This window comes from Lineus longissimus, chromosome 11, assembly GCF_910592395.1.
Source record: "Lineus longissimus chromosome 11, tnLinLong1.2, whole genome shotgun sequence".
NCBI classification, from domain to species: Eukaryota; Metazoa; Nemertea; class Pilidiophora; order Heteronemertea; family Lineidae; genus Lineus; species Lineus longissimus.
Window position 1 is genome coordinate 11825127 of NC_088318.1, and position 16559 is coordinate 11841685.

The 16559-nt window shown below is 40.1% G+C and overlaps 1 protein-coding gene across 2 annotated transcripts; it reads left to right on the forward strand.

Annotated features, from left to right (window-relative positions):
• LOC135495441 (uncharacterized) lies at positions 1–16158 on the forward strand. 2 transcript variants are annotated; one of them, XM_064784087.1, is made up of 14 exons: positions 1–86; positions 4071–4220; positions 4341–4571; positions 5123–5378; positions 6099–6295; positions 6723–6901; positions 7061–7274; positions 7669–7842; positions 8093–8269; positions 9071–9193; positions 9620–9748; positions 10246–10419; positions 10979–11088; positions 11721–16158. In XM_064784087.1, exons 2-14 carry the CDS (start codon positions 4133–4135, stop codon positions 12759–12761), a joined length of 3093 nt encoding a protein of 1030 aa, XP_064640157.1. In that variant the 5' UTR covers positions 1–86; positions 4071–4132; the 3' UTR covers positions 12762–16158. The 2 variants fall into 2 exon arrangements, with proteins under 2 accessions (XP_064640157.1, XP_064640158.1); XM_064784088.1 differs by lacking the exon at positions 1–86 and adding an exon at positions 1416–1558.
• Positions 16159–16559: the final 401 nt, after the last annotated feature.

The window sequence follows — 16559 nt, forward strand, 5'->3', positions numbered from 1 at the left end:
TGGTGGCGCTGTTTTCGTTCTGTTCGTATCGGAGATTTGGAAGCTAAATTACAATCGTTTTAACCTCAATTCAGGGACTTAATTCGGTAAGATCAGCTTGAATATATTCTGTTCATTGAATGATAGTCATTTTACCGAAGTCGTTTAATATAGAACGCTTGAGTCGTCGTAAACAAACTGGCAAATGGCGGAAATGCAAATTCATGAATTGAAATTTAAACTCCAGTGCATTGTGCCAGTGCATTGTGTAGTGTATTTTTCAGTTTGTACAGAGAAGGTAACTAGGGTGGCCCTGAACTATTTTCATACACAATACACAATAGAATTCTATTGTCCAAAGGAAAAATAATTCTGGGCCATCCTTTAGATGTAATGTATTGTAATACTGTCACCATAATGCTCTGTCCTGACTGTCTTATTTAAGTTGACCTGTGGCAGTGGGCGGGGGGGGGGGGGCATGAGTCATGAAATGGTGATGATGACTGATGTCGATGTCAGGCAGCTTGCACTGTACATCATGCGCTGTCTAGGCCATTTTCTTACGATCAGGTGGTTGGATGACGATGGCGTCGGTAACCAGGAGAAGAACAGGTCAACAGTAACACCCAGTCTCGCTGTTGGTGGAAAAAAGCAGACTACGTTAATTTGGAAACATTTGTCAAATATCATGATATGGAGCCGGCAAAACTTCCCAAGATAGTGATGGAGTGGAAATCGGAGAATGTTGGAGGTAAACGGCGAAAGGGAGGATGCCTGATTCGATGGATGGATGGATGGTTGCCGCAATGCAGATTGCACTGGAGGGTTGACAGCAAATAAAGATGGCCCAGGACCATAAATGCCTGGAGGGAGTGGTGGCACAGTTGACATAAAAATGTCAAGTTGCAGGAGTGAGTGAGTTCAGCTCGGCATCTGTTTCCACAGTGGTGGAGATGAGTTACATTTTGAAGCATATCGTGCCCTTGGACAACCTTGTGTCTGTCGTTTCCTTGTGCTGGGATTAATTATTGGTGATTCACCGTGTTAAATTATTGAATTGCCCCCAAACTGTCTGATTAGAGAGTGTTTGGGCTTTGGTCTTCACGGTTGAATCTTCTGTTTGAGTAGGTTTACTTTGCTTTTCAATTCATTCCACCAACACGACTTTTCTCAATCTCAACTCTAGTCTAATATTCAACTCCCACTTCAGTATTTGTCCTTTTATCCTGCCTGACCTAAAATCCTCTGTAGACTTATTTTATTGTGTTCTGGCATACCGCTTTGAAAAGGCCTTCAGTAGGGTTAGTAGAGCATGCATGAGGTTAGCCCACCGAGTTGTGTATCTAGGCCTGCTGTAGGCATGATAGTGAAGTCTTATTGAGGCATTTATTGGTGAATCGTGCCTACAAATATTCACATTAATCATAACTCTGTGGTCCTTGCTTTATCCTGGTTGAAGCGGACATAGGCTAGCTTAGGAAATATTGTAAAACTTGAATATTGTCGGATTAGGAGTAGGTCTACACGACTGGAGACTAATGCACAATTCGTGTGTTGTATTGTACCAGAAAGGAATAAGGTGAGGTAATGATTTTTCTTGGAACCTTGATACATGTGCATTGATTATTCATAAGTTGTTTTTGGACTTTTCTTTTTGACAGATTTTTCTAAGCACATGTAATGATGTAGCCTTCTAACCAAGCATGGGCACTCTGTCTGATCCATGCTTGTCATGGATTCTGAGATCCATACTTTTTGTTGATACTTGAGGTGGATTCCCTTGTTGTGGATTCTCCAATCCATACTATTAGTGTGAATTCTCTCATCCGTTGTTGTTGATTCTCTAATCCATACTGGATAAGACCAGTGGTAAATGTATTTGTACAATGATAAACCATGATTTACTGACGTATTGACAATTCTGCAGGCTAGGCAGATAGAATACACAAAGCCATCATGATCGCGAGCAAATCAATACTGCAATAGACAAAGCCTTGAGCAATAAGTCGGCACCGCAACAAAGGCCGATCATGATCATGATTTGAATACTCTACATGTTTTAGTTGTTTACATTCTAGTTCAATTATACATTCATCAATTTTATCTTATTTTAGGCCTCCAACCTGTCAAGTGTCATGTCTACTCATTTTTGTGTGTTTTTTTTTAATTTGTGTGTGACTAATTGCTGATAAGAGATTGCATTTAAGACCTTAGTTCATGTAAGTTGTAGGCTCTCGATCCTTTCGTTTTAAGTTCTGTTCAAAGACTTGCAAGGCCTTCCATTTGAAATTGGTTCCTAGAGCCCTTACGATTAGCTAGAACTCTTTTTGTCGTCCCCCTCTGATGAGGTCTGTCATTGCAGACTTGATATTGGCAGAGGACTTATGTTGAATAGTAAAAACAGAGCATTTCGACATGGTAGACATTCCATATGATTATGAATGTGCATTGTTTATGCAATTCTGATAGCAGCTGTTCGTGAAATGCCTTGGCCTGACATGGAATCAGGAATATTTTACAGTGATTAACATCTACTTTGAGATTCTAACCAGAAGCATTACAGCTGCATGTAGTAAGACCCAGTGCTACCCAGTGGAGATGAACGCATCGACTTGCCACACCTCGGGTAGAGGTTCATAAAGTACATCATGCGATGCATTACCCTACTATGGACTAGACAGCTTCCTTGATGAATCATCCCGAACTGACCAGTTCCGATTCCTCCTTTTTGAAACTGGTAAAACAATGTATGGTAGTAACTTGTGTATAGCAAGGTTGGGCAGTCCATCCTAATTAGCAGTGTTTTGTTACCATTTTAATGGTTAAAAAGTGGTGTATAAATATTGCTTGGTATGAAAACATATTTGCCTGCCATTTTGTTTCACCAGACAGAAAGATTGTGGAGGCATACCATTTTTACCAATCCCGTGAGTCATTTGGGTGTCCGTCAACAGAGTGAAATATTGACGGATGGCATGTGTGGAGTCTGCATTGCTGACGATATTGGTTGATTGTCTCCAGCCACTTATTCATGACTTCAGTTAATCATATTTCTGATATCCTGCAGAGGATTCCAGGAAATGGAAGTACAATCTATATTGCTGTTCAGTCTACTCATAATGAACCATTGCAACAGGTGGTCCAGTGTGAGTCACTTGAATGCTGTGGAGCGCTGACCATCAATATCCAAAATGAATGGGAAGATAAGCTGAATGTTGAAATCAATGGGGTATGAACTATATCTAGAGTACACGCTCTAGAGTATAGGCAGTACTTATGAATAGGATTAAGATGAGCTGAGTGCTGAGTCTTGACACTTCCATCGCTGAGAGACGAACAACAAAAATAGAGATCAAGTGTATCGGGAATCACTTTCAGAGGTTGTGAACAATATCAGTGACGAAAAACTGCATACCATACTGTGGTGCATATAGATGAATATCTTTGTTTACAAAACAACGATGTGCTAAAAAGTTTCCGCCGTTAGCATCTGGGACCCTACCGATACTCAACAGAGGATGCTAGACATTACAACAATTTCAACATCGCGCAATAGCATTCCGCGAAGATGACGTCACTGCAGCTGCTGCCCTCTATTTCTGCCCTCTATTTCCCCATCGCTGAATTACAGGCAATGTCGGACAAACATGCGGTTTCGTAATGGATTCAGGCTTTCTTAACTAGGGCAGTTAGATTCAATCTGGCACATGTCTGAGTGTTGGAAATACTACATAATTGTTCTGAATATTTCTCTCTCTGACTCTATGGTATCATTCATGCTAAAAACAATGCAGGGTCAAAGATATTTGACTTTGAAATAAGCTCAAATGCGTAGACATAAGTGTCGATGTCCGACTGTCACGTGACTAAAACGTCATCAATATCTTATTCAAATGACCTTGTGAGCTATAAATAGTAACTTCGCGGAATGCTATTGATGCCAGATTCACATGGATGGAAACGAGGAGTTTTTCTTGCCTACCTCATGAATTGTGGGATATTTTAGAAATCTTAAACTTCTGCATTGTTTTGATTATGGCCATTGGAATGATAGTATTGCCTCTAGTATATTCATGGTTCTATCTTTGCAGATGTTGTAGAACTCTGTGCTGCCGTCTTCACAAACATTCCATGAGATAACCAAGATCTCACCATGACCAGGATCAGACATGAGGCGGCCATTTGTTTATGTTTTCTTGCATTGGCCTTTGCCATAGCAACCGTCCGAGGAATTGAAGAAGGTAAAATGAAATTCTATTGCTGTGCAAAATGTAGTGCCTACAGGCAATTTCTACTTATATTGTTTGTTACTTTGATACATGACTTGTGATAAAATCTTTAAAATTGTACTTTCACTTCAGTGTGTGTGAAAGAAGGTACTCAGTACCATGGAACCAGAAACTTCACGAGCACTGGCCTGTCCTGTATACCATGGAAAGATATCCAGCCAACATTATCTGGAGCCTTGTTTCCAGAATCAAATGTAGATGATGCCAAGAACTATTGTCGGAACCCAGAGAAGAAAATCGACGATTACACCCCCTATTGTTACATTGATGCAAGGACGACTGCATCTTGTAACATTGATAAGTGTAAGTTTCTTATTAGGATCCTGTGCGATAGCAAAATGGCCCAGCAAATCTGGAAGGGGAGTAGTCCCTTGTTTATCTATTCATAAGTTTTTAAGAAGATCGGATTTATACCAGAAAAACACTAAATAATTTGAAACGATGTCAGCTTAGCTAATATGTGATCCGTCACAGCAAAGCCAGGCGCTTGTCGCACAGAAGATGAGCCGAAATGACACCAGGAGATAGTGGAAGATCTTGATGTGCTCATATTTAACAAAAGAATCAAACAGTCCGTCTCAACCTGCCAAGCTCAGAGCAACATGCGCCTGCTTTTGCTGTGATGGGTCATATACAGTCTCATGAGATCCATACCATCGTTGTGACGTCGTTTACTGGCTCTGTTCGCTGATGGCGTCAAACGTTGTGTGACATCTTTTGAAATTAACAACGGACAACAACACGTCATCTAAGTCTTAACGTGAACATTTTGATGGGATACACTGAACGAGATGACGTCCTTTGAGGTTACTAGTCTACTTCTGATGAATCAGAATCTTTCTTCTTCATTTCAGGTTATGACAAGAAAGGATTTGAATTGACATCCCAGACATGTGCGATAACAATAGATCAGACGGGGTTCACGAACGGGGATTACAAATCTGTCTTCTCAAAAAATCATCCCCTTATGACTAAAGACATAGGATTTCCGGGATGTACGGTGAAATTTGATGCGTGTGTTAACTGTAGATACTACGTTACGGTTGAGGCCAAGTTGCCTGTCTGCAAAGGTGTCAGTGCTGGATCTCATCCACTGAAATGTCCTGGCAAGTAAGTGCTGCTTTATGATCTTTTCATTTTAAGGATAGTGATTTTTATTTAGTGGTTTTTCACTGACCAAGATCTGCCTCAAGTATGTAAATCAAAACTTTTTTCTGGGGTTCGTTTGATTTTTGAGTACCAGGATTTGTTCAAGAAAATGGGTGGCTATTTTTTCATGTTCTCTGTTCGTTTACAATGAAATGCTGTATAAGTATTTTCAAAAACACATGATGTATATTTGGTATAATACTTTAGTCTTGTAAGACACTCTTTCCTTCCAAACTATGATGTCTAATGCTAGGTGCCTGGCAAGACAGCAGTTCATACCCTTAGCAGGTGGCTGTTTAGCTGGTGGCCCCATCAGAAAGAGTTGCCAACGGAGCTCATTTATTCAGCCTTCGGTAGAACTCGTTCAGAATATAGAGAGGTCATAAGGCAGATGCCATAACCCCTGGGTCATTCAACTCATTGTAATTGGTTTATTGTTTCCTGAAATGCCAATATCTTGATGGTCCTTTCTCTGAAAGCTAGATAAGCCTACACGTACAGTAGAACCTCTCTATAAGGTCACCCTCAGTGCTGTCCTTAATAGAGAGGTGTCCTGATTAGAGAGGTCAAATTGAAAGCAAAGTACCAATTTGGGACAACAACTAGTGTCCTTTATAGAGAGATATCCGCTAAGGTATGTTCCGCTGTATATCCAAATGAAATTTTGTCTTTTTTTTTCAGTTGTCAGAGTATCGCCGTATTTGATGGATCGTACAACACAACGCAAGGAAAGGTGTTCGTGCGGGCCCCAGGGACACCTGAAGACGTTGTTGGCGAATATTGGACAACATCTAATAGCCTTCAACTTAAATACTGCCAGATGAATTCAAATGCAGCAGCGCAAGCGGTGGCCTTTATGATCACGGTCTACACGACCAGTGAGTACAAATATCAAGCTATCACTAACTTACCAATCACTGCCTGTATTTGGGTTTTTGCGGAGATTTGAAAGTAAACTAAGTTACACGTCTTGGAATTAAGGATTTGATACCGAATTGGAGGTATTGGTTGTCTCACCGAAACTTGGCCCACCCAAGCGGACAAGACAAGTAAATGCTTTTATCTAAATCTCCATGTGCATTTACACTGGGCCTTTCTGTACAAAACTGAAGTAAAAGAATTTGCTAGTCTTTATTCATATCACCCATGGTATAATATGCAAATATAACAAGTAAAATGTCACATAAAGAGCACGCAACTCATACTGAAAGGCTTAGCATCGATATTCAGTATGATTATCTCATCTTTGATCATGTGAATTTGAAATTGGTTATTTCCTCCAAAACTCCAATTTTCTTTTCACAGCTAAAGAGGAGCATCTCTCAAGCAGCAGCGGGGTGATCAAGTCGCCTAACTTCCCATATGGGTACTTCTCTCGCAGTGAGATCTATATGTATTCCGTCCAAGCACCAGTCATCGATTCCAACATGACTCTTCTCTTTTATGACTGGGATCTCAATGCCAGCGCCGGCAGCAAAGTCACTGTGAGTATTTTTTTCCTTGGAAAATATCCTACTCATTTTGGATTCCCAGCGTTCATTTTCAACTATGTTGATGCTATTTAGCCGGTTGGTTTCACATATTGTTTATGAATTGGTGTTTTTGCTGTCGTGCTTTCTCATTGATATTCGTTTCTAATTCAGATCAAATGGGGCCGTGGTAACCTGGCAGATTCTGTGCAATATATCGCCAGCAGCGTGAGACTCCTACGGCCAGCTCTCTTCATCCCCTCGACGGAGTTCACGATCACGTTTGAGACTGGTTCAGTTACCAACTGGCAGCAGGATCAGGAGGTTGGATTTCTGGCGAGATTTAACACTTACGATGGACCTTTTTGGGTAGAAGAACCAGATACGCGTAAGTTTAAATTCCTGTGACTCTTGCTCAACCTTTCCACGCATAACTCTGTTCTTAATCCATTTAAAGAATTATCATATGTAAGTTTTGAGTTTCTGACACGTGTGTATAAACGGTTTTAAAATTACCGGTCTAATGGTATAATCTTTGGAAAACCCATCTATAAGTGATATTTAGTTAAGGGTCGTGAAATCGGAAGAAGACAATTTCGCTCAGATTCGAAGCCAAGTAAATAAAGCAGTTTACAGTATCACATGATCATGTGATGTGCCTTGGCCAATCACATTCAAGAAAACACTTGAGGTGCAAGATATTTGTTTGTGTGTTAGTATCACATGACTGTGTCTTGCCAAATCCAAACCTACCATTGACTAATAGGCAAGACATTTTTCAGGCTGTGGTGACTACCTGTCGGTTTCTGCGAGCCGTGGCGGCAACCTGACCTACAGTGAGACGCGTGCAGACACAAAAACAACTTATTACATCGACTGTATCTGGGTGGTAGAGATCCCAAAACTTTACACCAAATTACAATATCAGCTCCTCGAGTACAAAAATGATCCAGAAGGTTTGTGGTTCCTTTTTTCCTTCGGTCGCCTAATGTTTTTGATCAAAATGAAAGATCTTAAAAGGATGCCAGCCAAAATACCCCAGCCAGCATTTTAGCGGAACAGAGTTGTTGATACCATACGACCGACCACCCTCTCAACTAATTTCATAAACATGGTAACACCTGTCTTAAAATTCGAAATTCTATCAAAAGCAGTACTATTTTAGTAAACTGAATTCGCCTCATTTGCTTCCTGTTCAAATTCCAGCCAAGTTGTCTCTGACCATTCGTAACGGATTAACGAGCGAAGCTCCAACTGACATCGGATTGGATGCTTCAAAGCGAGTTGCCAGTAAACCTGGCATTTTCCTGCATCTAAGTGGATCTTACATGAAATTTGTGTCTCTGAATGTGGCATTTGTGACATATGCTGAACCCTCTCCTGGTAAGTATCTCGACCAGCAGGGGGCAGAATTTCCCAATATATTTGCCTCATTCCTTATCAGCAACCCTTGAGTTGTGTCATGATCTCCCATGTGTACTAACTACATCATCACGCACTTCACTACATAGCAAGTGAAGTCTTAAGGTATAAGGGAAGGTAAAAATTAAAATTTGTTCCTTGTCCCACCCACCCCGATTTTGGCCTTTGCCTCGAAAAGATTTTTATTCCGCATTTCGCCACCACTTCATTACGTTTTACATCAGATGACACATGTAAAGCACTTTGATTGTATGAGGAAGTTTTCTGATTTTATAAATCATAATTTAGGGTGTTTCCCTTTAAAGGGAACTGGAACCGCCGAGCGTTTTTTCAACTTTTCGACTTTCACCACCCGAGAAAGTAAAACTTCCAACTTCCTATTCGAGTTCAGATTTGTAGCTCCGCCCCCAGTGCCCGAGCATGCCCAGTTCAATTTGTTATTATTGAGAATCATGTGAGAATCACGTGAGTCATGCGATCTTTCATTCATGAGATTTCGTAGTAAATTCCATAGTAGTGACGTCACTCAATGATTGACAGCTAGGCGCCATGTTTCATTCATGCCTCGTTCTGATCACCCGATACGCGGGAAATGAAAACGAGGTCATACGAACTGGCTTGGCGGTTTCAGTTCCCTTTAATATTCTAGTGTGTGTGTGTGTGTGTGTTGCAAGAGAACATGTCCTTCGGTCAGATGTCTTGAATTTCCCAATGTGTCGACTGAGATGACTGCCATCTTAGCTTACTTCTATTTTCTTGCAGTTTCAACATGTTCTCACATCCCGGGAGCCTTCTTCTGCCCAGAGTATAATTTCTGCCTCAGTAACCAGCTGTTTCAGGAATGGGGTGTGTCGAAGTGTCAAGTAGACAAAGTAGACCCCACAGGTAGGTACAGTATAGCTGATACGAAGGACACCCTTCAAACTAACAAGTGCTGTCCATTTTAGAGGTGTCTTGATTACACTGTTACAGAGGTTAAATTCAATGGAAATTACCAATTTGGGACCAGATGCAGTGTCGAGAGAGGCATTTGACTGAGCTGCTGGGTGCCCAGTCACCTGTCCACTTTGTTCCCACCATCAAATTCAACATGATATGGAATATTGCAAGATCTGAATTGCACTCGAGCGGCGGGGAAGGCATTTCCTATGAGAGGCTGTGTGCATGCTGAAATTGACCATCTTACTATCTAAGACTAAAAGTTGAAATGAAATATGAAAATTGTCGGAACACTTTCAGAAAAAGATATGCGAATATCAAATTAATTGATTGAACCTTTTTTCTTTAACACTCTCTCTTTCCCCATTCTAGTTTCTCCGGTCGTCTGTAATGCTTATGGCAAGCATGCTTGTAAGGATAAAAGTTTGTGTTACACGACGATTGAGCAGTGTAATGGTGAAAAAGACTGCAAAGATGGAAGTGACGAAGAGGACTGTCAGCGTAAGTTTTCAAAACAGACAACCATTTTATATTCCGTCTTAAACTTGTAATTTTGTCCATCGCGTCTGGACTGTGAATACCCTAGACTGCCTATCGTAGCAAAACCCTTATGCAGTAATCCTTTTGAGAACTTTGAATCAGCACTATTGTCGGTAGAAGTTTGTACAACATTTCCAGATCTTTCAAACGGTTATGCAGGCGCATGAATAATTTGGTATGCCTTGATTACTTACGGCTTGGTAACCTTGTTTACTCATCAATGCGTATGCATGACCGAACACAAAAATTTGAAAAAATATTCTGCCTTCTGCCGACCATTGTCTTCACCGCTTGTTGTTGTTGGTTTTTTTTAATCATTTCTATTTTGTGTTTATACCCCCTGGACGACCTGTCAAAGAAGATAGTAATGTTGGTGCTATTGTACCACCAAGAGTGATTGTCTTCATTGTCGTTGCAGTCGTTGTTTTGTTCTTATCATTTCTATTTTGTGTTGACAGCCCTTGGACGACCTGTCAGAGAAGATAGTAGTGTGGCTGCTATTGTGGCACCCATAGTGATAGTATTCATCGTTGTCCCAATCCTCATTGTGGCAGTCTACCTTTGCAAGAAGAAATTGGATGAGAGGAAAGATGAAGAATTGATGACAAATCGGCAAGGGTTAATCGAAAGTAGTATGTGACTTCTTTTTGCCTACTTTATTTTTAAAAACTTACCTCGATTATTTCTCCGACCTCACAACAACAAGAAATGCCCCGTACATAATAAATCTGGTTTTTTTCGACTTGCTTATTCATACGATGGTACTAAGAATAAATATATACCGGTACTGGTATTTATTTAGGCTTGACAATACTTTATAATTCAGGAAGTTCAACTTGGCATTTTAGTTTGCGAACTTTGTAAGATAAAAACGCCCAAAAATGAGAGTAAATCTAGAGGTAAACCACTTATTGGTTATTAGAAAATCCACTAATTCATGGAAATAAGATGTATAGAAATTTGCAGATATGGCAAAAATAGTTTCATTTCATATTTTTGGCCCAGTGTAGAAGCTATTCCTGACAGAATAAAACAAGTTTGATGGTTTTATCTGTTCATCTGTTATATCTGTTTTTTTCGGAATTCTTTGAAAAACAGTGAAAACTATTTGTTTCTTTGCAAGAATCAGCGAAAACAAAAACCACGTTATCACTCAAAGAGTTAAAATATGTTATTTGTGTTTGTTTCCAGATGGTGGGCAAACCGTTCAAGGTTTTGACAACCTTGGAATGGAGATGGATGAAGTACCCATCAGTATGATAGCCAGAGAGGAAAAGGCGTTGAGTCGGGCCAACTCACAGGTGAGAACTCTCAACTTGATATTAACACACGTAGGGAAAGATGGTACAATTATATGCCCAAGTATAATTACAGCTTCTGTAGGAGTGAAGACAACAAAATCGGGTTAAGTTCCTCAGGTGCTCATGCTTATGGTGTCTGTAACAGAGGAGAAACACGTAGGTCCTGCCAGGGTTGAAGCTGGGACCTCTTGCTTATAATGTCATCAACCTACTGACTTAGCTAAAGGGAAATTCCCTCCAGCCTGGGCTGCCATCAGTACATGGCAAAAAAGTTAAGGCCTCTGTGTGCATTGATGTGTACTTCCGGCCGTTTTCTACACTGTATTGGCTAATATTCAGTTGTACCAGTTCTATGATTGTACCATCTTACTTGTGATCTGCATTGAAATAATTCTGTAGTTCAAACCAAGGTCCATTAAACTCTCCAAGAACTGTCGAAACTTCTTTGCATTAAGCTAGAAGTGAGTTGATTGTTCAGCTCTCAGTTTTTCTATTTCGCTTCGCTTATTGTTATGCTGCAGCTGATTTTGTCAGTGTTTCGGGTGAATATATTTCGGCATAGTCGATGAATACATATCATGATATCTGTATATTACAAAGAGGTTACAAGCCCATTTTTTTCTTCATTCCAGCAATTGTTGGGTCCTGATAGGGATTCTGTGGTGGTTCATGGCGCGTCCAGACCTGGCCCACCAAGGGAGACTCAATCATACAGGGTGCAATCACCCTTTGATAAGACAGTACCTCCTGCCCGAGGCGCTCACTCTTACAGATTTCCAAATGACTATGATGCCACCTCTGACCTACCAGAGGCAGAGTCACTTACTAACCCCAGGAGGTCTGATCCACCTTATGAAAGGCCACCTCCAGTCCCTACTGGGGCCCCTCCAGATGACCGACAGCACCAGTATCGGAAACGCAATGAGAAACCGATGACGTTGGCAGACTATCGTCCTGGTGGCAATCCGAAGAAGCGTCAACCCTCGTATACTGAAGATCGTACCCCAGAAGGGAGATCGTTCAGCGGAGATCAGCCACAGAGATATCCTCCACCACATCGAGTCAATGACGGACCGAGATCACCTGGCGATGGTGCTAGTGGCAACCATCTACCAGTGCGTGAACGTGGAGAGAAGTCCCAGCCAAGACGCCGTGGAGACCAGTTGCCTGGAAGAGAAACACAGTCTTATCGACATCCACCAACTGATAACGATTATGATCCCAAGCCAGCACAGAGGCCAAGTCGCTCGTACCGATTTGAACCAGATAACCCAGAGGTTGTGTTAAAACCTGATTACCGACGAGGTCAAGATGTGCGGCCAAAATCTCGCCCAAAGGAGATAGGCGGTGCCCACAAAAAGACTCTAGGCCAGTACAAGCCAAATGGCAGAGACCCACGAGATCCTAAACCGCCAAGAGATCTACAACTGAAGGACGATCCTGGGCAATATAAACCACGAAGGTATGACCAGTTGCCCGACAGGCAGACGCAGTCGTATCGTGTTCCTTTACAGTCGTATGATGATGCAGCAGATCCTGCTGATGAGCTGCGATCAAAATCGTACAGGTTTGCAGATTCACAGTCAGAATTATCACGGACTCCTAATGCTGGTGCAGCTCCAAAGTCACCAACTCATGTAAATATTGAAATTTCAGGGACAACCTCAATATAAGCGTCAACCATGCACTATTAAAAAATATGACATTCTGTGACAGCCTGTACACTTTTATCAAATGTTTGCTTGGCCAATTATTGTGTACGGATTATTGGTTGTATTACAAAACATTTTGATAGTATTTGGTCAAAATGCACAAAAATGACGTGTTCAGTTACTGGTATTGAAATATGCAAAAATTGTCTTGTAAATCATCGAAGAGAAATATTTCTTCAATGCTTACTTAGGACAGGCAGTCTGCTGTTGATCATATGTGATAAAATCATGACTGTAGAATGTTTGAGGTTATGAGGGATTAGTATGAAATTTATGTCCTTAGTTTCAAAAGATTTGAGCTGAACATGCTGAACTACACTTGTTTGTATTACTTGTGGAAGTCACTCCTGTTGAGATATTCTCAAATATTGAATAAGAGTTCATTTTTGAAATGGTTTTTTCAGATAGGGGATTTTTATTGGGACTTGTGAAATTTAAATAAGTTTTAGATTGATCTTATTGACTGTGTTTATCTGTATATATTCAGTGGAAAAATGTGTAAATACCTTTCTCTATTGAGGTTTGAGCCGTATGTGTATATTTTGTATTGATGTTTTCATGTTGCCTGTGTATTGCCTGTTTTTAGATGTTGACAGTTTGCGGTAGAGCTACGTATGTACAAGGCCTTGACATGTTTGATGGGCATTGTCTGAAATTTGACCAATGTCAAAAGATATTTTGTTTTAGGTCTGGTAAAAAAGCCTGGGATATTTTTTGTGGCATATTTGAGCGTAGGAGCAGGGTGTGTGAAATTTATTGTATGACATATCGCCAGGGATTAAACATGAAACATTCCAATATTTCAAAGACAAAAAATTACATTCCATCCAAGAGTTATTTTGTTTTAGGTCTGGTAAAAAGCCTGGGATATTCTTCGTGGCATATTTGAGCGTAGGAGCAGGGTGTGTGAGATTTATTGTATGACATATCGCCAGGGATTAAACATGAAACATTCCAGTATTTCAAAGACAAAAAATTACATTCCATCCAAGAGTTATGTTACAAATTTAGTTATATCAATCATCATTCCATTCATTTATCAAGATTATTCTTGAATCCATCCAGATTGTTTACCTAGGAAAGTAGTTTTGACAAAGTAAACTGGTAGTGGTATACAGGCCCCGAATATCAGAATTATCAGGGCACTTAATTTATTTAGAATCATTTTCACCTTTGGTGATTGAAAATGTGAGGGAAGATTGATTGTTGGACCACCAACAACCAAGGCTGATGATAACACAGTTCTGGCCTTAGTGGCCTTAGTTAAATTCAAGCCCTCTGTATAATAAACTATCAGTATCAGTTGGGAAGTAAAAATTTTACTATTTGAAGTAAATAGCTGACTTGCCCTCTACCCAGTAGATTGCACTGATGTGTTTTATCCAAGGATTATCATCTGTTGTGTTTTAAAGTACTGATCCTCCCTAAAGTTGGGCTTCATAGTTCGATGGGATCAGCTACGTATAGGTTGTCAACGGACTTCAGACTTGAACCTTGATCTATCTTGAGACCTTTCAGTAGAACTTGGATGAGCTGCTCAGTCACTGCTACAGCTTGAGCATTTCTAACCAGTAGTCATTCATACACCTGCGTAAGGCAAGTTGAACAAAGAGACCTGCCCAATGCATGGGGTTTGAACCAGGGTCCTTTTGACCGCTGGCCGAGCATCTGAGCCACCAGTCCACAGTGGCCTCCTGCAATGGACACTCTTGACCCGAAAATGCTGTCCTGAATCCAGAGGTGATACTGATTGGTTGTGACAATCTTTGGACTCAAATTAGTGTCCTTGGTAGATTGGGTATCCTGTTAGTTTAAGCATCGGCGAAGCCTGAGGGACATTCCATTGTTATGTAGATCCATCCGACATATCAAATATTGTAATTCCATCCAGTATGTATCATTTCATTATTAAAAGAATTCTGTTAACCCCTTTATTATTGCGGCCCCAAACTTGTGTATATGACTAGTATATACACAAATTTCACTACGAGAATAAATGGAATTTCAGTTACCGAACCGTTCGATGACAGCATGATTATTTTTGAATTGTTTTCATGCTCTTTAATGTTCATGTTTTAATCCTCTCATGCAGCAATTAGGCTCGCAAAAATAAGGGATTACATTATGTCTTTACCATGTTCGTCCACTATCTGCACTGATTCCAGCCAGAAGGTTTGTTATCAACTTCCGTTCATCCATCCAGAATAATCCTGCCATAATTATCCAGTTCATTTACTGTGGCCAATCGGCATTCTAGCGATCTATAAGCTTTCTGTACATATGATAATGTTTTAATCATTCAAGTAATTTTTACATGTGTGTTAACTATATTCCATATTATTTGCTTAACCTATGTACTGCATTTAGATGTCATCGTGAAAGCTTATATTATCATCTTGTTCTGCAAGACCTAATTTTTTAAGGGCGTTTTATTTTGCAAACAACTTTTATCATCAAAAATTATAAAAATTGAAAAAAACATTGAATTGGAAATTAGTATCCGTGAGGGATTGATATGTGCTTCACCAAAGGATCACACCAAAATATATGTGTACAGTAAACCACAAAAATGTTGCATCTTTTTATTGTTGTGGTTTGTGGAAACAGTTTCACAATCTATATTTTCGTAAATCAAGATTATGAGCGAAATCTGTAAAAATAAACTGCTTCTGGAAATGTTGCAGTTAACTGTCCCAATAACTGTACCCTCTGGTATCCCTGAGCAGTGGAACTAAGTAGAAATTGTAAATTCAATGTGAATTTCACATACATGTATTTGTAGCTTGTTTGAATACTCCTGCCGTGTTTCCCCGAACACTCATTAAGATTTCAAGGCGACTTAAGTTTACAAATGTCGCGCCAGACCCGAGTTTACCACATTAACTGTAGCGACAGGTTGCGATTTTGGAGATTGGATTTAAGCAATTTGTTAAATATCAATGTATGAAATAAAACCAGACGTCCTTCTGTGATATTGTACTCGCATCAACTACAATTGTATCTGGCATACTTCTATTTCCCATCATAGTTCTGCGAAATAGCAAACTCTCTTGCCCCATGTGGAATTGATTTTCTCACTTGCAAATTGCATCGTCTGCCATCTTGTGGCAAAAACATGTAACTTTCCCGAAATAACCTGCTCTGCAAGTGCAAGGTGCACTTCAGGCCATGGTGTTGAGGTCACTGGGTGGGGAAGGCTGTGGCACTAACATGTAAAGGTACAGCAATCAGACACTCTATAAAATTTGAGAAGACCTTTCACCAATCCATCCATATTTGATGTTTGTATATTCTAATGTATCAAGCCTTGAGAATTATGATTTTTAATATAATGAATATATATTTATCATGCAAATAATTTTATGTTTTCTTAAAAGTTATTTCATCAAAGAACTATTCAACAACAGTGAACTGGCAAGTTGCTGAAAGAGATGTATTTGAGCTAAAGATAGCTTATAAATTATGTCATTGCGGCCAAAATGATGGCAATATTTATGACACATCTCTGTCGTACAATGCACAAGTTTGTCTGAAATCTGGATAACCCATGATTATTATGCCCGCAGTGCAGAACAGTTGTAGCAGTGGACCGATGAGATGCCAATAACCCTCTCCAGTCTGATTCTTCAGCCCTTATGAAAGTGTAAAATTGTATTTCTAGAGAAACATTGCCATCCAAAGACAAAGGCACAATCTGAGTGGGCGTGGCACTTTTGTGTATTTCGGGTGGGCGTGGCACTTTTGTTTACTTCCGGGTTT

Coding starts and splice junctions, on each gene's coding strand:
- LOC135495441 (XM_064784087.1), top strand. CDS start 4,133: ATGACCAGGATCAGACATGAGGCGGCCATTTGTTTATGTTTTCTTGCA. Junction 6,296..6,722: donor GATCACGGTCTACACGACCA/GTGAGTACAAAT, acceptor TTCTTTTCACAG/CTAAAGAGGAGCATCTCTCA. Junction 9,194..9,619: donor AGACAAAGTAGACCCCACAG/GTAGGTACAGTA, acceptor TCCCCATTCTAG/TTTCTCCGGTCGTCTGTAAT.